The sequence below is a fragment of the Photinus pyralis genome, unplaced genomic scaffold (genome assembly GCF_008802855.1).
Source record: "Photinus pyralis isolate 1611_PpyrPB1 unplaced genomic scaffold, Ppyr1.3 Ppyr1.4_LG9, whole genome shotgun sequence".
Classification (NCBI taxonomy): domain Eukaryota; kingdom Metazoa; phylum Arthropoda; class Insecta; order Coleoptera; family Lampyridae; genus Photinus; species Photinus pyralis.
In genome coordinates, this window is record NW_022170878.1 from 4,086,073 (window position 1) to 4,109,039 (window position 22,967).

The window sequence follows — 22,967 nt, forward strand, 5'->3', positions numbered from 1 at the left end:
TGTGTTTTTTTTAAGTTTGTTGATTCCTCAGATGCTTAAAATTTTTCAGATCTATAAGTTTCTTGAAATTCTCCGAAATTTTCATTTTCTCCAAATTATTTGAATTTTTCAGATTTTTCAAATTCTTGGGATTTTTAGAATTTTTTTTGATTCTTCAGAACCTTTAATTTTTTCAGATTCAAAAGATTCTTTACCCCTAGGAGTACCCCCCCAGTAAACGAAAATTCAACGACCCTAACTCTGAAATCATCATTACACTATGAGATTATTCGTATACTTATGTAAATGAAGTCTTCGTATGCTGGGGTATATTGGCTGGGGGGTATGGAGCTGGGGGGTATTCCATACCCCCAAAACCCCCCGGTGCTACGTTCGATGTCGTTAAAAACTGTAATGAGAATGATTAGGCAGAAGGCAAATGCAACACCGGAGAGTCTGGGGGGTATGGAATACCCCCCAGTAAACGAAAATAAATGACCCTATCCCTGCAATCATATTGGCTGGGGGGTATTCCATACTCCCCAGACCCCCCGGAGCTACGTTCGATGGCGTTTTACTAAAAACTATAATGAGAATGATGAGGCAGACGATTTTGGTGGCAAATGCAACACCGGGTACCGGGGTCCATACCCCCCAGACCCCCCGGAACTACGATCGATGGTGTTTTACTAAAAACTGTAATGAGAATGATTGAGCAGACGATTTTGGGGGCATATGCAACACCGGGGGTATTCCATACCCCCCAGTAGACGAAAATTCAATGATCCTATCCCTGCAATGATATTGGCTGGGGGGTATTCCATACCCCCCAGACCCCCCGGAGCTACGTTCGATGGTCTTTTACTAAAGTAAACGAAACGAAAATTCAATGATCCTATCCCTGCAATGATATTGGTTGGGGGGTATTCCATACCCCCCAGACCCCCCGGAACTACGTTCGATGGTGTTTTACTAAAAACTGTAATGAGAATGATTGAGCAGACGATTTTGGGGGCATATGCAACACCGGGGGTATTCCATACCCCCCAGTAGACGAAAATTCAATGATCCTATCCCTGCAATGATATTGGCTGGGGGGTATTCCATACCCCCCAGACCCCCCGGAGCTACGTTCGATGGTCTTTTACTAAAAAACTGTAAATGAGAATGATTGAGCACACGATTTTGGGGCAAATCAACACGGGGAGCGGGGGTAATGGAATACCCCCCATAAACGAAAATTCAATGATCCTATCCCTGCAATGATATTGGTTGGGGGGTATTCCATACCCCCCAGACCCCCCGGAACTACGTTCGATGGTGTTTTACTAAAAACTGTAATGAGAATGATTGAGCACACGATTTTGGGGGCAAATGCAACACCGGGGAGTCTGGGGGGTATGGAATACCCCCCAGTAAACGAAGATTCAATGACCCTATCCCTGCAATCATCATTATCACTCTGAGACCACTCGTATACTCATATAAATAAAATCTTCGTATGCCGGGTCGAGGGGTGTATTCGCTGGGATGTAATTCATACCCCTACGAGCCCCCCCCCCCCCCGGTGCTTCGTTAGAAGGTGTTTTACCTCATGTTTTACCGAAAAGTGGTACGAAAATTCAATGATCCTATCCCTGCAATGATATTGGTTGGGGGGTATTCCATACCCCCCAGACCCCCCGGAACTACGTTCGATGGTGTTTTACTAAAAACTGTAATGAGAATGATTGAGCACACGATTTTGGGGGCAAATGCAACACCGGGGAGTCTGGGGGGTATGGAATACCCCCCAGTAAACGAAGATTCAATGACCCTATCCCTGCAATCATCATTATCACTCTGAGACCACTCGTATACTCATATAAATAAAATCTTCGTATGCCGGGTCGAGGGGTGTATTCGCTGGGATGTAATTCATACCCCTACGAGCCCCCCCCCCCCCCCCGGTGCTTCGTTAGAAGGTGTTTTACCTCATGTTTTACCGAAAAGTGGTACGATAATGATCACGCAGACGGTTTTGGGTAAAAATGCAACACTGTGTTGTGGGGTCTGAGGGACATGGACCTCCCCTCCTCCCCTCCCTGGTAAAAGGAAAATTCAACTGGTTTTCAATAACCCTTAAGAGCTGTTAGTAATATTTACTGCTATGTAATGTCCCCATACTCTTTATGATATTAAAGGTCTTCTTATTTTATCAAAGGATTTTTAAGAGAATCTAAGAACCTCTGAGAATAGATAAAAGAAACCAAAAATTCGTAAATACGTTTTAAAGAACATTTACGGAATTGTCTTGAGCCTTTTAGGGTTCTTATAAGGGAAAAGCCCAAGAGTCTATTAATGTTTTAAAACTCTTTACAAATTTGTAAACGGATCTGGGCCTTGAAACGTTTTCAAGAGACCCCAAATGACATCAAAGGTCCTATACAGTCCTTGAAATCTTCTTTTCCCTTTACAATGTAGGTACCTAAGCTTTTACCAATAAGAATTTTAAAATTTCTCCAATGGACTTTTAGAACCCTATACATGCCTTAATAACTTTTTTTGGGATTTCATGCGTCATTGAGAGGTTTTAGTAGTCTGTAAGGGTCTCCATTAGTGACCTTTCTAGATTACTTTAGGCTTTGATCATTAGATCGTATTATGATATCAGACAAGCATCATACAGTAGAAAATGCCTTCACCTCTCGATTCTCATTAAATTTGGGCTATTCGTCCTAAAATTGAGGTCTCAATTTTCAGACCAGACAACGAATCGGCAGAAGGCACACGTAAAATTCTATTCACACCGCGATTTTTTTAATACACCCAACGGTTTCTCGACGAGGAATTACCGCAATAACCCGAAATTCCGAAAAACGTTCACACAAATGTTATATTAGCCATAATTGCAACTACCTGTTTAAATTACATAATACCAACGAGAATTGCATCAATTTAGATTCATAAAATGAAGGAATAATTGCGGGTAATCTGCGTTCCCAAAACTATTTATTGCGGGCGTACTTGTAAACGTTTTTTTTTCACGTTACATTTTAATTACCCGGGGGTAATTTGAAAAACTGGGCGCCCTTTTTGCGTAAGGTCACCGGCTGAAAGGCCCACGCCGAAGCCGGGGGCATTATGTCTTCGCGTAGGCAACAGAAATCACGATCTTCGACATGAAACCTATGTCTATATATGCTTTATGAATGTTATTTTGTAATAATTCCCTTCTTTTTGTTTCAGGTAATGAAGATTCATTGCGTTTCCACCTTCTCGACGTACAAGGTATTGTTTACTTAACTCTAAAAGTATCGATTTGCTTCACAGTAATTTGTTACGTAACGGAACGGTCACTGAAACACTGAAATATAGTCTCTTAAAGCTTAAAGGTCCTTCAGGGCTCGTAAAAGCTCCTTAAGGGTCCCATCGAGGTTCGACTTTTAAAGGCTTTTATGGACCAAGGTTCATAAAGACTAATAATCTCTTGAACGCTTCTGAAGACGTTTGGGGACATTTAAAAACTCTTGGAAACCCTTTAAGTCTCTTAAAAACCCCCAAAGACACAAAATCTCTTTAAATCTCAAATCGACGACCCTTAGAGGTTCTTGGAGTGGACTTCTAAAATCTCTCACAGGTCTAAAGATGTATAAACATGTTTAATGACCTGCTATAGTATATTAAACTCTTAATGTTACCCTTAAGGCCTACCAAAGGATCCTAAGTGTTTAGCTCTTCAGAACCCGAATAGAAGAAGTCTAAAAGCTGCAAAGAAGCATAAATAGGAAGAGAAAAACAAAACTTAAAATCAGGAAATATCCAGAATCCAGAATTGAGTATTGAAGCATGAGATTAACACCAGCAAATGGCGGATTCTGAGAATTTAAATTTGAAGAAAGTTTCAAGAATCTAAAACAGTCGAAGAACCTGAAGAAACTGAATGATTTGAGTAATAAATGAATTTAAAGAACCCAAAGAAACAATATCATTGGAAAGCACTTGCCCAAATCTGCTCTATCCTGACCTATGTAAACCCTAACCTGACCTAACCTGCCCTAATCTGCCCTAACCTGACCTAACCTGACCTAACCTAATCTGAATAGCCATGTCCAACGTGAAATAAGTACACATGATATAAAGAATTTTATACCAGGAGAATATACTGATAAATCGTGTTATCATTATTTTGTGGGCCATTTCTCTTATTTACCCCTATTGTGAAAATCAAGCAACTTAAACGTTAAAATTTGTGATACTAATGGCTACAATTATTGCCAATAAGGGACTTGTAAGAGCGTCGGAGAAACTGAGTGCAACTAATAAATTTACGTATAACATTGATACAAACTTGCATTCCACATACTTTCTGGAATATAACGTTAATTAATTATCGCCGTAAAAATATTGCACAGTTCTGTTGCAATCTAAAGATGTCAATGCTCAATCTTAAGTAGATGAAAGTTGTTCGGTGTTGTGTGCGTATTTTTTTTTTGCTACGGCCAATTAATAATTCCTTATTGCAATGTCAGTGAAAGCCAAACCGCTTATGGTAAGAGGAATTATTGTTAATAATAACTCGCGTATAAGAAACGCTAACCATCGGCAATATTAATTTGTTACGCTTCCATATTAGCGCAAATTATTATATTTATTTCAAAGGAAGCCATTTGCTCATTTAATTAATGCGTTTACTTGGCTGCCAACTTAAAAAGCTCGTCCATTGAGCGAGCCGCACGCTCGGCTAAAACAATTAACTTTGCCGATTAACTTTGTGCAAATTTGCTCGAAAAAGGCTAAGACAAGTTGAGAATGGGATGTTCTGGACCCATTTAACACCGTACAATTATCGGATGAAGTGCTAAAAGCATTTCGAGTGTCTAATTTACGTCGGGCTAATAACGAATTCCCAAATTGATTTTAAAATGTGACAATTAATCGAAATTTTAAGACACACTTTCGAAATACCAACGTTCTCATGTTATAAAATCTCGCCATATACGTCACGTCAGCTAGGATTTAAATATTTTGACATTTCTAAATGTCACAAACCACTTAAAAGAAGAAAACAAGGCCACAATTGTCCGTAGGGAACTGTGACAGCTTTCAAATTGAACCTGCAGAGTGCAGATTACCACAGGATGGAACCGCAAGAGAAATCCCGCCAAACCGAGAAACAGATAGGGCGAGGCGGTCAGTGAAGTTAAGTCGGTCACCTGTAATTCATCGTAGGGTGGTTTTTATTTTTGTGCGAAAGGAAGTGTGAAAGTCTATTGACAGGCAAATTTTCGTGTATTCTATTCTCCTGATACAGGCCATCTGGGATAAAAATTGATTTTATAGTAAAAAAAAGCGCCCTATCCAGATTCGTACCCTTCAACAAGACCAACCTTCCGTTTAAAAATGGCGTGTATTAGGACCAAAAAAGTGGAAGGGGGTCTTAAAATTGAACTTCCTTACCTTCAGTATCATGTTCTCCTGATTAGTATTTCACATTCACAAATTATTTAACAGGCTTCAAACGATGAAGGAGAACGTTAGCAGGATTACAAATTAACTGAAAGACACCTCCTCGCGCGTTTCAGTACAAATTTGTCTTTCACAAGCTGTTTTATGAGGGTCTTAGGAGCGCAAGAAGGTATTGAGTTTGTTGTCAGTTCCTTTCTGAGGTAGAAGTACAAACTTCTGTTTGAAAATGTCTTGAATCGGGATCGCAGCAACCTAAGGAAGTGTGAAAGTCTATTGAAAGGCAACTTCTCGTGTATTCTGTTCTCACGAAACAGGTCATCTGGGATAAAAATGGAGTTTATAAACAAAAAGAAGCGCCCTCTCTAGGTGCACACCAACCTGCCGTTTAAAAATGCTTTGCATTAGGATCACAAAAGCGGAAGAGCTCCTTAAAATTGAACTTCCAGGTACCTCTACGTGTATTCTGTCGTCCTGTTAACAAACTTCTCATTAAAAAATGTCCCTAGTTAACAGAAGCCCAAAATGGTGTAGAATGATTTGCTTCTAGATTCTTTGCGCTATATAATTCCCACCTATCACAGTCTTCTTTTCGAAAATGTTTTGTGTAGGAACAACAGAAGCTTCCCTGCCTTACCTTCAGTATCATGTTCTCCTGATTAGTATTTCACATTCACAAATTATTTAACAGGCTACAAACGATGAAGGAGAAGGTTAGCAGGATTACAAATTAACTGAAAGACACCTCCTCGCGCGTTTCAGTACAAATTTGTCTTTCACAAGCTGCTTTATGAGGGTCTTAGGAGCGCAAGAAGGTATTGAGTTTGTTGTCAGTTCCTTTCTGAGGTAGAAGTACATACTTCTGTTTGAAAATGTCTTGAATCGGGATCGCAGCAACCTAAGGAAGTGTGAAAGTGTATTGAAAGGCAACTACTCGTGTATTCTGTTCTCCTGCAACAGACCATCTGGGATAAAAATGGATTTTATAAACAAAAAGAAGCGTCCTCTCCAGGTGCACACCAACCTTCCGTTTAAAAATGCTTTGCATTAGGATCACAAAAGCGGAAGGGCTCCTTAAAATTGAACTTCCAAGTACCTCTTCGTGTATTCTGTCGTCCTGTTAACAAACTTCTCATTAAAAAATGTCCCTAGTTAACAGAAGCCCAAAATGGTGTAGAATGATTTGCTTCTAGATTCCCTGCGCTGTATAATTTCCTCCTATCACAGTCTTCTTTTCGAAAATGTTTTGTGTAGGGACAACAGAAGCTTCCCTGCCTTACCTTCAGTATCATGTTCTCCTGATTAGCATTTCACATTCACAAATTATTTAACAGGCTACAAACGATGAAGGAGAAGGTTAGCAGGATTACAAATTAACTGAAAGACACCTCCTCGCGCATTTCAGTACAATATTGTCTTTCACAAGCTGCTTTATGAGAGTCATAGGAGCGCAAGAAGGTATTGAGTTTGTTGTCAGTTGCTTTCTGACGTAGAAGTACAAACTTCTGTTTGAAAATGTCTTGAATCGGGATCGCAGCAACCTAAGGAAGTGTGAAAAGTCTATTGAAAGGCAACTTCTCGTGTATTCTGTTCTCCCGAAACAGGCCTTCTGGGATAAAAATGGAGTTTATAAACAAAAAGAAGCGCCCTCTCCAGGTGCACACCAAGCTACCGTTTAAAAATGCCTTACATTAGGATCACAAAAGCGGAAGGGAGCCTTATAATTGAACTTCCAGGTACCTCTTCGTGTATTCTGTCGTCCTGTTAACAAACCTCTCATTAAAAAATTTCCCCAGTTAACAGAAGCCCAGGATGGTGTAGTATGATTTGATTTCAGATACCATCTGTTCTATTATAACCTCCTGTTGCAACCTTCTTCTAGGTCATATTTTGTATATGGTGCACCTTCTTGTGCTATAGTCTGCTTAATTGCATGAAGAGGATAGACAATATTGTTAGATTTTATTATTAGGTACAACTCTCGTTAGAAGACTTCTTCGTAAGGATCTGGCCCTATGGCATTCTGATGCGTAGTTTTTAATGATTGTTGTATCAGGCTCGCAGAAAAGCAAGAACGTACGTTGGATTTATTTACAGACTGTTTGCCGTGCCTCAACGATTTTTATTTTCGTTTCGTATAATGAGATAACAGAAGCGTAAGGAGATGCCACGAGTTCTCATGTCATTGAAATTACGTTTTTAAGATCACAAAATCTAGCGCTTGCCGTTGAATTTCCTCCATTTTCTGGGTGAACTCCAATAACCCGTAGTGTAAAAAATTGCGGGCGCCTACAGTAGCGAAGTCGAGTAAAACAAATGCGTAAAAAAGCACGAACGAAAGTTTTTTTAGTGACCCTCATTCACAAGGAATAATTTACCGTTTAGAAACTATTACGATAAATACGAACAATAGCGGAAGTTTTAACCCAAACAGAATTAATATCGTGTGAAAAGATGGACCTAAGAGAATTAAAAAAAAAACACTGGAGTTTAGGAATGCTTTAAAAAGTTTCTAAAGGTTCCGCAGATTCTAAAAAAGTTCGAAGCGAGGGTTATAAAAAAAGTTTGAGAATATTCCAAAAAAGGCTGCAAAAGGATACTGGATATTCTAGAAAATTCGGAAAGAAGCTTTAAAATAGCAAAAAAAAGATATTCTAGAGACGGATATTTTGGATAAACATCGAAAAGACCTTGAAGGAAAAACACTAATAATTAAGGGATCATATCCACCTTCTAACGTCGATTGATCGAATAAAAGCCACAGATTTGGGATTGTCCATCTCACGCAAAAATCCGGAAAGTCGGAAAAACTCGACACCCCGGCAACGGCTTTGCTTGGTCCTGCAAGTTAAGATTTATAATAATTTAACCTGCAGTTAATTAGAAAGGGTTAGTGTACTATTAGGAATGGGGTTAGGTGAAAAAAGAAGAGAGAAGTTTGTTTAATTTAGTAATTGCCGGAAATTATTCTGCATTGTTTGTTTAATCGACATCGCTTAATTAACTACCCGTACGTTGTTTATTTAAAAAAAAACACTGTCGAATTTCTTTTTCGTGCAGGTAACGTGATCGCGCACTTTTTTCACCCCGCGGCGGTTACGAGGCGCAATTACAATAATTAGATCGTAACTCTTCCCCAAGCGTGGTCGAACTTCATAACAACCCCATTACCAAATTACCGCACGCGTGTCTCACATTAGCCCTATTTAAACACCACCGCCGACCGCCCCCCGCGCCTTTCACCTTACATAATTCCGGCGGCCTCCCTTAACTTGACAACTACATGCGACGCGCGCGTTTTGGGGGTGAAAGATTAAATATCGCAGGGGGATATTTTGTGGGGACGAAATGCTTTGTTTCGGATTAGATACACGAAAGACGACTTTATTATTGTCATTCGCAGGGGTAACCAAAAGTTGACCTTTCTGGTCCAAGAAACGGGCTTCATGACCCAAGAAATTTCACTAATTCAATTATCTAATTGAAGTGTAAATTGCATTGGTGCACGCATCTATAACGTTGACCTTGTTACGTTACTTAATAATAAATCTTTGTCGTTAAAATGTCAGTACTTCTTGTAATATAATAGATATGAATTAATAAATGAATCTTATAAATTAAAAAGCGAACGTGCAACAATAATAACTGTTGCAATATAATGAAGTAGAAATACCTATGTCAATACTTCAATTGTAGGCAGACATACGTCGCTATTATTTTATTGAGCTGACCATTATTGCAAGATCCTGTAAGGTCCAAGGGCAGATCGTTATTTCTATGGGAACTGACAGAGATTCTAAAAATATAGAAGATCTTCAGGTGGTTTCTGGAATCTGTAGAATCTTTGACATTTTCTTAAAGCCCTTTTCAGCTTTTTTTAAAAATATTCTTCAAATTTTTTTGGAATCTTCTTGGAGCCCTCTTTTGAAACTTTTTTAGAATCTTCAGAATTCTCAGAATCTTAAAGCCTTCTTTAGCTCTTTTTAGACTCTTCCCCGGTGCTTCTTAGAGTCCTCCTCTGTTTGAATTTTTTTAAGAATTTCCCTAAATTTATAAAATCCAAAGAATCTGAAGAATCTAAGAAATTCAAAAAATTTATAAAATATGAAGAAACATATGGCGCTGAAAAATATAAAGAATTCCAAATTTCGGAAGAATTCGCAGAAACCGAAAGATTCGAACAATTTAAAGAATCTTTTGGATCTGAAAAATTTTAAGGATCTGAAGAAACCAAAAAAATTTGAAAATTAAAAGAAAATGAAAGATTCAAAAAATTTTTAGAATCTGAAGAATATTACAGATATAGAAGATTTTAAGAATCTGGAAAACTGGAAAAATGTTGAAAATCGATGTAAGTATGGTATTTAAAGATTGTAAGGTCCTGAAGAATTTAAAACTCATGTACATACCAGCCGCAGTAGGTTCAGTAGATCTTTTAGACTGAAGGTGCAGCAGGTTTTTGACATTCTAGAGCCCTAAAACCGGGCAGTTTATGTTTTGAGATTATTTAAATTCGAGGATTTCGCAGATTTCTACATTCCACGGATTTTAGAGTTTGAGCGGTTCCAAACACCTCCAATTTCTTTAAAAATCCTGTTAGAACCTACTTTTTGAATTTTTAGAACCTGCGGAACCCCTACAATATTTTCTTAAGGCTTTATACAGCTCTTTCATGATCTGCAAATTTTTTCAACCTTTTTTAAAAAAATATTATCAAAATTTTTTTGGAATCTTCTTGGACCCCAGCTCTTCTGAAACTTTTTTAGAGCCTTCAGAATCCTCAGAATTTTCTTAAAGCCTTCTTTAGTTCTTTTTAGAATCTTTCCCGGTGCTTCTTAAAGTCCTCCTCGGACCGTTTGAATTTTTTTAAGAATTTCCCTAAATTTCGAAAATCGAAAGAATCTGAAGAATCTAAGAAATTTAAAAAATTTGTAAAATATGAAGAAACTTATGGCACTGAAAACCATTAAAGATATGAAGAATTCCAAATTTCGGAAGAATTCGCAGAAACCGAAAGATTTGAACAATTTAAAGAATCTTTTGGATCTGAAAAATTGTAAGGATCTGAAGAAACCAAAAAAAATTGAAAATTGAAAAAATCTGAAAGATTCAACAAATTTTTAGAATCTGAAGAAACTTATGAAACTAAAAAATCTTAAACAACGATTTATAATATCCGAGGAATACGCAGAAATCGAAAATTTTAAAGAATTTGAAGAATATTACAGATATAAAAGATTTTAAGGATCTGGAAAACTGGAAAATGAAAGTCGAAAGAATGAGAACAGTCTGAAAATCTTATGGACCTAGAAAAATATAAGAAGAATCTTTTGGAGCGGAAAATACCTTAAAAATCAATAAAAAAAATTGAAAATCAAAGGAATTTGATGAATCTGAAAGATTTCATATGAAAAATTAAAAAAAAAACTTGAGGTTAAGTTAAAAGTTTCTATCGTCCGAACAGCCACCGAAGATTTGTTATCTTATTCATCAAGCCACACCTTGTATCGCAAGTATTGTACGGCCAGATTATTGGGATTATTAAACTAAGTAATTTCTTATTTTAATTGTTGACCGTCTGTGCGCGGGGTAATATGCCCAAACAAGTTTTGTAACCTTTTCTTTCTTTCAGGAATTTTGTTATAATTTTTTCATGTGTTTCGGAATAAATTGTTGTCACTGTCAATAAACTAACGGTGTGTTTTTAAAAATCTCTTCACGACCTTTTTATTATATTTTTCTGTAAATTACGCCTTGTGGTCGTTTTATGGTATCACCGCCTGCAACAACAATGGGTCATGCTGTATGTGAATGTGGTTCTAATTAGGGATGGGACACAAAACTCAAAAATATTAGTTGAATTCGAGGTTAAAGTTTTGTGTCGCAATTATTTATTTAATGTTGTTAATTTTGTTTAAGTAGTCGTTTTGTTTATTTTGTTTTCGTAATTATAAATTTAAATTGCGTGTTAAAAGGCTAGAATTATTCAGTTAGGAATTGTTTGTATAGTATTTGTAAAAGTGTATCGCATGGTTTTCTCCGGTCGTTGGCGATAAGAATCCTGATCGCTGCGTAGGCTAATTAGTTTCAAGATAAGCACATTGAGCAGATGTTAATTCTTTCGTACCCAGAATGACATCAGGCATCTTTTAAAAATTTCATTCGTTTACTGGGGGGTATCCCGTACCCCCTAGTCCCCCGTACCTACATTCTCTGTCAAATCGTTCAGCTCTAGGGACACTTTTAAAAATCTATGGTGTAGAACCGGAGATCTTGGGGTATGGCGAACCGCTTAGTAGATACCCGAAAAACAGAATCTGTGTATTCCATGTATACTTGTTCAATTTTACAAAAACCGCCTACAAAATGGCGTTAGTGGGTAAGAGCGCTTCTGACGCTGCTCCATGACATCATTCTCAATAATTCTGATTCAGCAGTATCGGTGACGTAAAGGACAGTAAAATTGTGTTATCGGCCGTCAGACAGGCACTGATAAATTTTCACAGTCAATTAACCGGTCACGATATTTTATTTGAAATTTTGAGCACAGATGCTTCTAGTAAGGAAAAACATGTCACGTATAGTAAGAATGCGCAAACGGCAATGTCAACTCCAAAAGATCTTCTTCACTCTTTCTACAAGCAGTTTAGGATGTCTTCAAAATCTCTTCATCGTAGTTTCCCCATTTTTGTAATTTCTGTCTAAATCTTCCGAACAGATTTTCGACATCTCAGGTCTTCAATCAGAACATTTTTCGAACCTAGAATAAGAATGGGCAAAAGCAAATTACGAAAAAATGAATGGCATTCTTTCGGAATCGGCAGAAATTAAGGTTTGGCTGTCATTCCAATAACATACAGCCTCAGATCGGTGAAAGTTATTAACATAAAATATGAAAGCATCCGACTTTTAATCCAACATGAACCAGTTAGATCAATTTCACGTGTGACGAACACGACGAGCGAGCAAACAAACCTTTTACGGTAGGAATAAGTCGCACTTACGTGTTAAAACTGCCACAATAATCTTGAGCATCCTCGAGCCTATGTCAACAGAGGCAGGAAGACGATTCTCACGGTCCGGCGAGGACGTGTTAATAAAATAAAGAATTCTGTTACACATTACCGAACAAAACGAGGCACAGAAAAAAAGGGAAGCGTGGCAACATCGGCGGCGGGGGTTGAGAGATGGACGAAAGAAAATTAATGAAAGAGGTCGCTCATTCATTAGCTAATGCGATGTTCTTAGAATTTCGTTCTCGGAATGTCCAGACTGATAATGTTCCGGAATAAATGAATTTTAATTTCATTAAGGCAACATCCATTTGCAACTCAGACGAATTTAGATTGCAAGTTCGCGTGCGGGGAACCATAAAACTACGCCAAATTCGTTCCGATCATGTTCGATACCATCTTTAAATGGTGAAAAATCGCCGTTAATTATTTTTAATGTTACCCACGAAATTTATGTACGAATTGACTTGATTAATTCGCGACATGTCGAACGTTAATGTTAATATCGCCCGTAACTACTAATTTCTAACTCTCGAAGCAAATGGGCAGGTACTGATTGTCAAGTAGGCAGGGCGGCTTAGATTTTGTTGTTGAAACGGGCGAAATTTGCGTAATTTATTCGGTAAGAGGAAGAGGTCACGGAAAAAGATAAATAATGACGACGTTCGCAGTATGGATTGTTAAATTTAAAAAATTTGTCACTTTTACACAATAAAACGCGAAGTTATTTACGGCCTCACGAAAAATTATTTATTATTTCTATTCAAAGATACACAATTGCTAGTTTAATTTATTTAAGTCGCTTTTGTACATTCCGTCTCCAGAATTTGTTGTTTTACATTAATCTTAAAGTTGTTTGGTGTTGAGAGTTACATCGGAGTTGCCATTTTACTTCCAATTACGTATAATCGTGTGGTTAAATCTATCATAAATTTTCTAACGGGGGTCCTTCTGAGGCTCCCAACTAATTTGTACATAACAGATAATATGGGAGGGCAGTATCCCCTAATTTACACCTTACAATCATGTGATCCTAATATGTCAATTTTTGTAATAAATTTGTACGTTTTGTGTGTGTATTATATGTGTACCAGGAAACTTCTGCTGTGCTTTTGTGACGTTCATACGTTATTAAACACAAAATCTACCACTTCTCTGTGCTTTTGTGACGTTCATACGTTATTAAACACAAAATCTACCACTGCTGTGAATCTGATCATGAAAAAATGTTTGACAAGATAATCTAAGGAGTTTCACACTATTCTTTAAATAAAATTTCCAATCAGGAGAGCATAGTACGTGACAATATGTCTGTCATATCCTTGTAATTTTGATACACCGATTTTTAAAAGAGCATCCTGTATCAGGAAAACAGTCTGAGAGGACGTTTGACAATAATGCTCTGGTATCCTGATCTAACCCAAAAAGTCACTATTTTCCAGTACTATTCGGTCACCATACTTCGTATTGGTGATGTCGATATGGAGAATTCTAAACTTTCCAATACGGGAATGTTCATATCAAATCAATAAAAGAAATCGCTTTAGTTCAGGAAATAACTCCGATAACCTTGGCGCAGACCTGAACCTCTCATTGGAGCATGTCCCACCAAGGATCAAATCACTCATGCGCCCGATATCGTTTGACAAACCCTAGTTCAGAACCGTACTAGCAAAGATTCGAACCCACGCATCAGGGTTTCAAACCTAGTTACTTTTCTAGTGACAAATCTAGTGACTTTGTGATGTAGAATCGTCCCTATATAACGCACATGTCTTAGTAGAGTTTCAATGCTAGTCACTTTTCTAGTTACTTTTCTAGGAACCCTACTTGACAAACCCTAGTTCAGAACCGTACTAGCGAAGATTCGAACCAATGCAGCAGAGTTTCAAACCTAATTACCCTTCTAGTGGACCAATTTAGTGACTTTTTTAATTTATAATCGCACCTACATAATGCGCGGGTCCTAGCAGAGTTTCAAACCTTCTACATACTTTTCCCGTAACCTTGCAAACTGACAAACCCTTGTTCAGAACCGTATTAGCAGAGGTTCGAACCCACGCAGCAGAGTTTCAAACCTAGTAACTTTCAAATCTAGTAACTCTTTGATTTAGGTTCGGCCCTATCCGCGCTAGCAGAGTTTTAAACCTAGTTACGTTTTTTTTGCATCTCGTAAATTTGCTGGTGACATTTTGAGTTAGAATCGGTCTAGCCAAGATTCGAACTCACGCAGTTACTTTTCTGGTGACAAATCTAGTGACTTTTTGATTTAGAATCGTCCCTATACAACGCGCGGATCCCGGCAGAGTTTCAAACCTAGTCACTTTCAAGTTACTTTTCTAGAAACCGTGCAAATTGACAAAGCCTAGTTCAGAACCGTACTAGTAAAGATTCGAACCCACGTAGCAGGGTTTCAAACCTAATCTCTTTCAAATCTAGGGACTTTCTGATTTAAATCGGCCCAGCAGTTACCTAGTTACTTTTCTAGTGACCTTGATCATATTTTTCTTAAAAACAGATTAATGTTAATAGAGTTTCCCAAGCAATGCTCTGTGTATTAGAGGCAGAAATACTTTCTCTTTAAGGTGTTGAAATATTTCTGTGGATTATGTTACAATTCGTCACGCACTCCGTCCTGGTAACCAGAGAAATTTAAAAAAAGTTGATTTCGTTTATTAGGAGTAGAAACCCTTCCTTGCACCTTAAATTCTCCTAACAACCTCTTCGCACAGTTCGCATCTTCTCCTGATACAGGATTTGTAAAGTTTTGACATAGTAAATTGTGGGTGATGGAAAAAGACCTCCTTATTCAACATGTTCCTGGGCGCCACATAAAACTGATTACTCCGCGTATACAGAGCAGAAACACCCCTTCGACAATTGTATTTCCCTGATACCTGAGTTATAATGGTCTACAGCAATGTAAGGCGGCAGAAACTAGACTAGTAAAAATCATATCCAAAATAAGGTGGGGAACTAAATCAACCTTCTCAATTATCATGTGTTCCTGGCAGCTAAGGAAGTTTTACGGTTGATGCTCTATGCATTAGTGGTGTAAAACATCCTCGCACTTTACATTCTCGTGATGCACGATTCGTATTAAACCCAAGTATGGCGTAGAAATATTTCTGTACGTGATTTATACGTTCATCATGTTTTCCTGGTACCGGGAGAAGTTTTGAAGTAGTTTGTTAACTGACACTCCACTACTAGATCAGAAACTTTTTCTTTTGGTACAAGATTTGTCAAAGTCCAAGGACAAGGTGTCGCAATATTATTGTGTGTGATGTAAAAAGACCTCTTTGGCTATCATGTTCTCTTGGTAACCAGGGACCTCCTCGTACATTATACTGATAAAACACTGGTAAAATCGTAACCAAAGTAAAGCGTTGAAACATTTTTGTGGACGATTTGAAAAAGACCTCGATCATCATGTTATCCTGTCACCCAGAGAAACTATGAGTAGAAAAACATCCTTGCAAGCTATATTCGCCTAATACAAGTTTAAACGAAGGTAACGTGTTGAAATAGTTCTGTAAAGGATTAAAAAGGCTTCCGGATCATCATGTTCCCCTGGCAGGGAGAGAAATTTTACAATAGATTTCTAATCAATACTTTATATATTAGGAACAGAAACAGCTCCTCGCACATTCTATTTTTCTGATAGAACAGGGTCTTAGCTAGAGTAAGGTGTGGGTGATCGAAAAGATCACCTCGTCCTTCTGGTAGACAGAAACTTTTAGGAGAAAAATTTCAATTAAAGTAAGGCATTGAAATATTATTGAGGGTGATGGGGGTGGGGTGGGGGTGTGTATTAAGATCAGGAGCACCCCTATCGCATTATATCCCCATGATCTTGCAGTGGGTGATGGTAAAAATACGATTATGTTCTCCTGGTCACCCGAACAATTCTCTGATACTCTGTGTATTAGGAGCTGAAGCAAGTTCTGGTACATTATACTGTCCTAATACAAGGTTTATAATGGTTTAAGCGAAGGCAAGTTGTGATGGAAAAGGGGTTCACGTTCATTAGGTACTCCTGATGGGGCAGAGCTGCTACTCCATGTATTAGAAACAGGAACACCTCCTCGCATATCGTATTCTCTTGATATAAGATTTTTAAAAGTCTTAGCCAAAATAAGGTGTTAAAATATTTCTGTAGGTGATGCGAAAGACCTCCTCGTCCGTCATGTTTTCCTGGCAGCCAGAATCGAATCGATTCGTCTATTTTAGCTAGTTAAAATACCATTTCCAAATTTTTCTTTGCTCTTTGTTACTTTGTGACTTTTTTGCATAAAATTCTAAGCCCTTCCCAGAGCCTTTTGTGTTCGCATAGCCCGCATAGAATGGATCTAAGCATATGGAAAATGCTTATAAGGTTTCCAATCGGGTCTCCGATGCATTCTCAAATATTCGAAGGGTTTTTGGAGCCGTCCAGGTGCTTTTCAGGGTATTTCTATTATGGGTTTCTTGACCCAATGCAATCGCGCTTCAGAGCGTGGTGCTTTTTATGGAGTATTCTAGCGTCGAAGAAGGTCATCAGAAACACCAAGAGGTTCCGGAAGACCGTCTAACCATAGAGTACAGAGGCTTTCAGAAAAATCAAAGTTTTTCCAGGACATTCCTCTACGTTCTTCTCAGAGCCTGAGAATGAGACGTGAAAATGAGAAAAGAGGAAGAGAAAATGAAGCAGAGAAAATTGGTCGAGAAGGATGGGGAAAGGTAAAGGAAGAAGACATTCTGAGCGGAATGAAGGAGGGTACAGACCAGGGTGGAGGGAAGAGGGGCGGAAAGAGGAAGGTTAGGGGAAGAAATATGTATATTTGTTATTTACGATCATAAAAATTAATAATCTACAATAAATAATAATTTCATACTGTGCACTTCTTGCAACAGCAACGTTTGAAGGTATACCGTTCCTCCCAATTAGTCGTTAGTCTTGACCCAAAGTCGCAGAAGGCGTTCAAACAGGCAATTTGGTAATAATTAACGTACGCGCAAGGAAGACAAAACGACCACAACCACTGCATGCAACAGTCCTTATCGCACGTGTCCCAACTTTCCGCCGGTTTGTGCTCTAAAAACGAAAATTACGTTTCCACCTCGCCCCGAAAGACACTCACCAATGGCCAACGGCCCCTCGTGATAATGAGGATATGCGGGGATCTCGGCTTTGCTCTCCAGAATCGGCGCCCTGGCCAACGACGGCGGATGGTCGAGCAATTGAATTCGATATTTCGCCAGCACAAACTGGGACTGCGTCACCTGAGTGGTGCTCGACGAGCTCACGTCGTCCATCTCTGACAGGTTATAAATTGACACCTGTCCCGTCGAAATCGGGGTGGCGATTTCGGGTCGTCTAATTAAAAATTATTAATGATAATTCAGAAGCTGCTTCTTCGGGTGCTCCTATCATTATGTGGAGCGAGCGCGGTATCGGAAGAATGTTGACCTCTTGGTCCGTCGTTCCTTGATGAAGGGTATTAATTATATATCGCACTACCGTCATTTATAACCGATATCTTATAGTTTATCGGCAGCGTGGTAGCGCATCCTTAGATTTATGGCTCGTATTAACGGAGAGGTCGTTGATCAAAAATTTTTGTCGGCCGGGATTGCAAATTGCAATCAAGTTGTAAAACGGTAACGTGTTATTTAGAATCGCCATTTAAAGCTGATTTGTGTCGTAGCCGTCGAGGTACAACGGCTGTTACTTATCGATAGGCTACCGCATATTTTGCTCGTGATCGATTCACCGCATTCTCGCGTACTTGCCACGCCAGATTCAGAAAAGGGCCTTGATCTGCAGATCTCTAATTGCTCCAAAAATCAATATTAGCTTCACTGAATTATCCAGTGCCAAAAATTGGACTACGATTTTAAAGTGGCCAATTTTGCTTTGGCCTTTGATAACAAAATAGGTACTTGCCAAAGTTTCCCCATTGTTTCCCTACTTAGAATATTTGCGTCCTCTTTGGAATATCTACCCCCTTCCCTTCCTTCAGGAAAACTCGAGGTGGTAGCGTACTATCGATGTTTTCTTTATTGGTAGATTATTAATGGGGAGGAGGCTATTTGTACAAACATTTAAAGGCCACTTGGCATACATTCAAAATCCTCCGACACTCCTTTCTGCAGATATTTGCACTGAAAGCTTTGACTTCACCAATAGAGATGTCTCGTCCTGACGTTCCACTTGCCTTTTATGAGTACCCTCTTTCGACACTTCGTTGTCAAGGTATTTCCTTTGACTTAGATATGTCTTTTCTGGTCGATTCATTTTACTCTTGAGAGTACTTTCCTCCGACAAAGCGTTTTCGAGATATTCGCTGTTAAAGTTTTGATATCACCAATGGCTATATTTCTTCCAGACGTCCCAATCGCCTTTTGTGAGTAGTACCGAAATATCCGATCATGAATAAGGGGTCGAGGAGGAGGGCTATGGTTGGTATAAATTAATTCCGTTCGTTGAGACCTACCAGTAGAGTACCATGAAGGATAATTAATTTCTACAACCCCCCCCCCCTCTAACATTAAGCCCATCAACGGAAATTATAGTTTGCACAAACCCATTTATTTCGATTAGACATTTCATTAGAATACCATGAAGGGTAGAACGTGTGTTTACGCCCCACCCCACCCCCCACCCAGCAAAAGTTTGACTTGGCACCACTACAGGCATGCGTATGCAAAATCTGAGAGCAATTGGTTGCCGTATGTCAAAGTTATGCACGTTTTACTTTAAAAAACAGCATCTCAGGAAATAATTCATGCCCCCCCCCTCCCCCCCTTAAGCAGCGAAATTTGATAGCCGCCTGCCACACCTTCAAGGTATAGCCTACACACTACAAAAAATTCTAGATTGTAGGATCAAGAAGTAGTTCAAAACGGTAGAAGTGGGTCCGGAGGGACGGACGGACGGAAAAAACGCAAACAATAGCACAATGGCCTAAAAAATATTGTCCAACAATTTGTCGTCTCCGGAATATTTGCAAAAGTCTCACCCCTGCCTGAAGATAAACCGCTTAAAGATGGAGATATTTTGAATATTGACGTTATGGTGATTTTAAAGGGCTGGCATTCCCGAATACTGGAGAAATGTTTCCTCTAAGAACGGTGGAGCTGGTATGTCTACGGAGACGGCTCTTCACAGCCTCGTTTGCAGGATGGAGCCGGTAATGTCTGCTCGGGGGTGGGGGGTAGCCCCGGAAACTGTTGAGGGTTTTGGCATTGATGGGCCAATCGTAAGATGGATCCGCGCCATGCTCGGAAGCAGAGCCATTATGCATATTCTCAATTAGGACGAAGGAGATGAGCTCCTCGGCCACTATAGGATGTCCGCAAGGTGAAGTGCTGTCTCCACTGCTGTGGTACCTCGTGCTAGATGGGCTCCTCCCCACTTTGAACGAGGACGGAGATCATCATGACTGGAAAGTTTCCAAACACCGTGAAAGAGCACGCACAAAAGGCACATTGAGCGAATAATCAAAAAGGTCACTGTATGTCTATGGGAACGTAGATGGGTATTTGGCTCTACATGAGGCTTGAATCAGGAAGCAGTTGGGTAAGGTACAGAGACTCGCTCGTCACTGAGTCAATGAAAAACCACGCCAATTTTGGCAATGGAGGCACTTCTGAAACTAGAGCCTTTACACTTAGCTGTAGAGGCAGAGGCTCGGAAGGATTCCATACGGATAAATGATTGGGACGAGTGGAAGGATCGAGGCAGCCTTGGGCAAGGGCAGACCGGGGAGAAAACCTTGAGATCCGATCCCCTCTTGTGATCGGGGCTGTCAGGGACCAGTGACTGATCTCAGATTGCCTATTCCTCAAACCTGAGGGGCTCGTTTGGTTTACAGACGGGTCCCTTACGGCAATTCTTTATGTATGAATCCGCCTTTGTTTATTGCCATCCATTATTTTCGCTCGAATCTACAAAATTATTTAGTGGCATTCATTTCGAAATATAACTTTAGCTTAAGGGTTACCGTATCAAGGACTTTAGATACATTCTGGACTGGATGTAAGATATTTCGGAATGATTTTTTTCACAAATGGGAAAGGAGCGGAGTTGCTCCCACCGTTGCCAGGGCCAGGAGTAAACACTGGGCGAGCAGTCAATTCCAGGCTCAGTGGCAACAAGCAACTGGATTCGGACAGTCCCTTCTCAGGGGTTCCAAAAGCCTCCTCACTTATTCTAAAATTGAACGTTTCAAGCTATTTGAGGCCTCACTGAATTCACTTGGTTGTCATTTCCTCACTACCGTAAGCCGACTTGATTCCAATTTAAAGCCAGTGAGGATACCCAAAGACACCACCTTGAGGGTAGGTACGTTCAAACCATTTGAAACTTTTATTTCAATCAAAACGTAAATTTAATCGCAAGCATTTTGGCGGTTGAAATCGAATGTTGAAAATTCTGGTCGATTATAAGAGAAATACCTAGGTAATCGATTATGCAATTGCTGTTTACATAAGAGCCACTAAAAAGGAAATGCTCCACGTGTCTCCAGGGCACTGCGAGTTTATTGTTCGCGTGACATCTTAATTTACACTAGGCGGCTCTATTCGCATTGCCCCAAACCATCCGTCACAGTTTACCATATTATCGCCGATCATTGAATTGATTTACAATCGAATTCACTTGGTGCAAGTCGGTTATTATTAACGCGAAGAAGTCTGACTGTGGGCGATGGTCACGCAACCCCTGTAACTCACTGGGACGTCGCGTGCGATTTTTCAAGGCAAAAACCACCACTAAAGTATTTTAAAGCACTCTTTCGCAAGGGTCAACGCAAACCTATTAGGATTCCATCTGCTTAATGAAACGGGCACTATCAGCAGGTGATAACTACCTCCTCCCCACGTTAGCGACCCATCCAATATTCGTTTCTTATGTGCGATGAAAGCCCCTTTGTTAGGCTCGCGGTAATTAAAAGCGATTCATTTTTTAACTTAGTCACGACTTCGGTTATTAAATTAGACATTGCATAATTCGAATTAATCTTTGTCATATCAAATTTGGTAACCATGAACTATTTCTCGCATTGCTGAGGGCCTTTTTTCTACACGCGGTTCTTCGGTCTTTAAATTTACGCTCTAATAAACCTTGACCTATCGCAAAACGAGTATGTACTCGCACTTTGACGTTTCCTTAACGCTAACGAACCAGTTATTTTTGGTTTCGACATCCATCTTGAGGTTAATGTTGCGTTAGTAGTCTTCGGACTGTGCTTTTTACTGGGTTCTTCATTTCGGGACACACATTCCAGCGAAACCCCGTCCAGCCGTCAACAACTGCAATGCAGTCATAATGTACCTTGAAAATTTCCCCCTTCGGCTGCGATCCGGAACAATGGCTACTCTGACTTGCCCATAGGTTCGTGGTGCATCCGCAACTTAGGTGCTCTAGAACCTGTGGGGCCGACATATTTTGGTGCTAATTTTGCCGAAAATTGTTTCGAAGCGTCGCGTCGGATTGAGGGAAATTCCTGCGGTAAACCTTATCTCCAACATTTTGGGTAACAGAACGAGGTCTCAAATCGTAGTAGCCCTTGTTCTGTTGTAGCCGCCTTCTGTAATCTAAGTGCAACGTCATCAAAGACCCATACTCCATACGACCCCAGTAGTGACAATCTTTGTCCGAAATCAAAATATCTGGCTAACCAAATACTAAGAACAATTGATCCTCGACAGCCATCAGACCTGCCGGCTTCTTCTGCCGGAAATTACACCTTCGAGCGTAATGGGAGATATCAGATTTCATTTTTGGTCAAAAATAATGTTGGTTGATTCTTCGATAGGTTATGCAAACCCCTGCACGACCCGCGCGTATATCATCATGACACTTATCGGTCATCTTAATTTCATTCTGCACGATGCTTTCTCCCTCAGCCGCGTCTACAGCTGGTACGGAACGAGACAGCATATCCAGAACGTCATGTTCCTTGCCCTTCCTATGAATTCCAATGGTCTGTGATTACCTTCAAGTTTCTCGATGCTCCACAGTCCCGCTAAATACTTCCTTTCCGTTGTGGAGTACTTAGAGCGTCTCTTAATCTGTCTAAAATCCTAGAAATGTAAGGCAGCGGATAGGCATCGCGTCTTTATTTAATTTACGATAGTCTACACAAAATCTCCTTCTTCACCATTACAATTGGGCTGCTCCTAGGACTCGTCGATGATTCAATTACACCTTTTTCAACGTCGATTTCTTTTAACAATGCTGGGGATATCGGGTAATACCTCTGTTTAATTGACTCTATATTATCTTCCTAGACTACACTAAGTCAGTACAACCGAAATCTTCTGGTAGAGTACCAAAATAACCCTCGACAGCTCTCGCCAGCTCAAGTTCCTGGTCATGGTCCAAATTCTGTCGGGATTTCAAGATGTCTGACTGTCGATTGTCGATTGAGCTGCTGCTTGCAGACGGATAGCTATAGGATTCGTCTAGAATCAGGTCTGGTGGAGGTGTCAATGGAAGCGGGCTGCATATACCGGGCCCTGAACATGCGAGAACACATAATC

The 22,967-nt window shown here is 39.7% G+C and overlaps 1 protein-coding gene across 1 annotated transcript in view; it reads left to right on the forward strand.

The window, feature by feature from the left end:
- Positions 1–22,967, forward strand: part of LOC116181161 (dendritic arbor reduction protein 1-like) — a 127,102-nt gene that overhangs the window by 77,147 nt on the left and 26,988 nt on the right. Inside the window, exon 3 of the mRNA XM_031501440.1 lies at positions 3,208–3,249. Coding sequence (XP_031357300.1) covers positions 3,211–3,249 — 39 coding nt within the window. The 5' untranslated portion in view covers positions 3,208–3,210. The remainder of the gene's footprint in view (positions 1–3,207; positions 3,250–22,967) is intronic.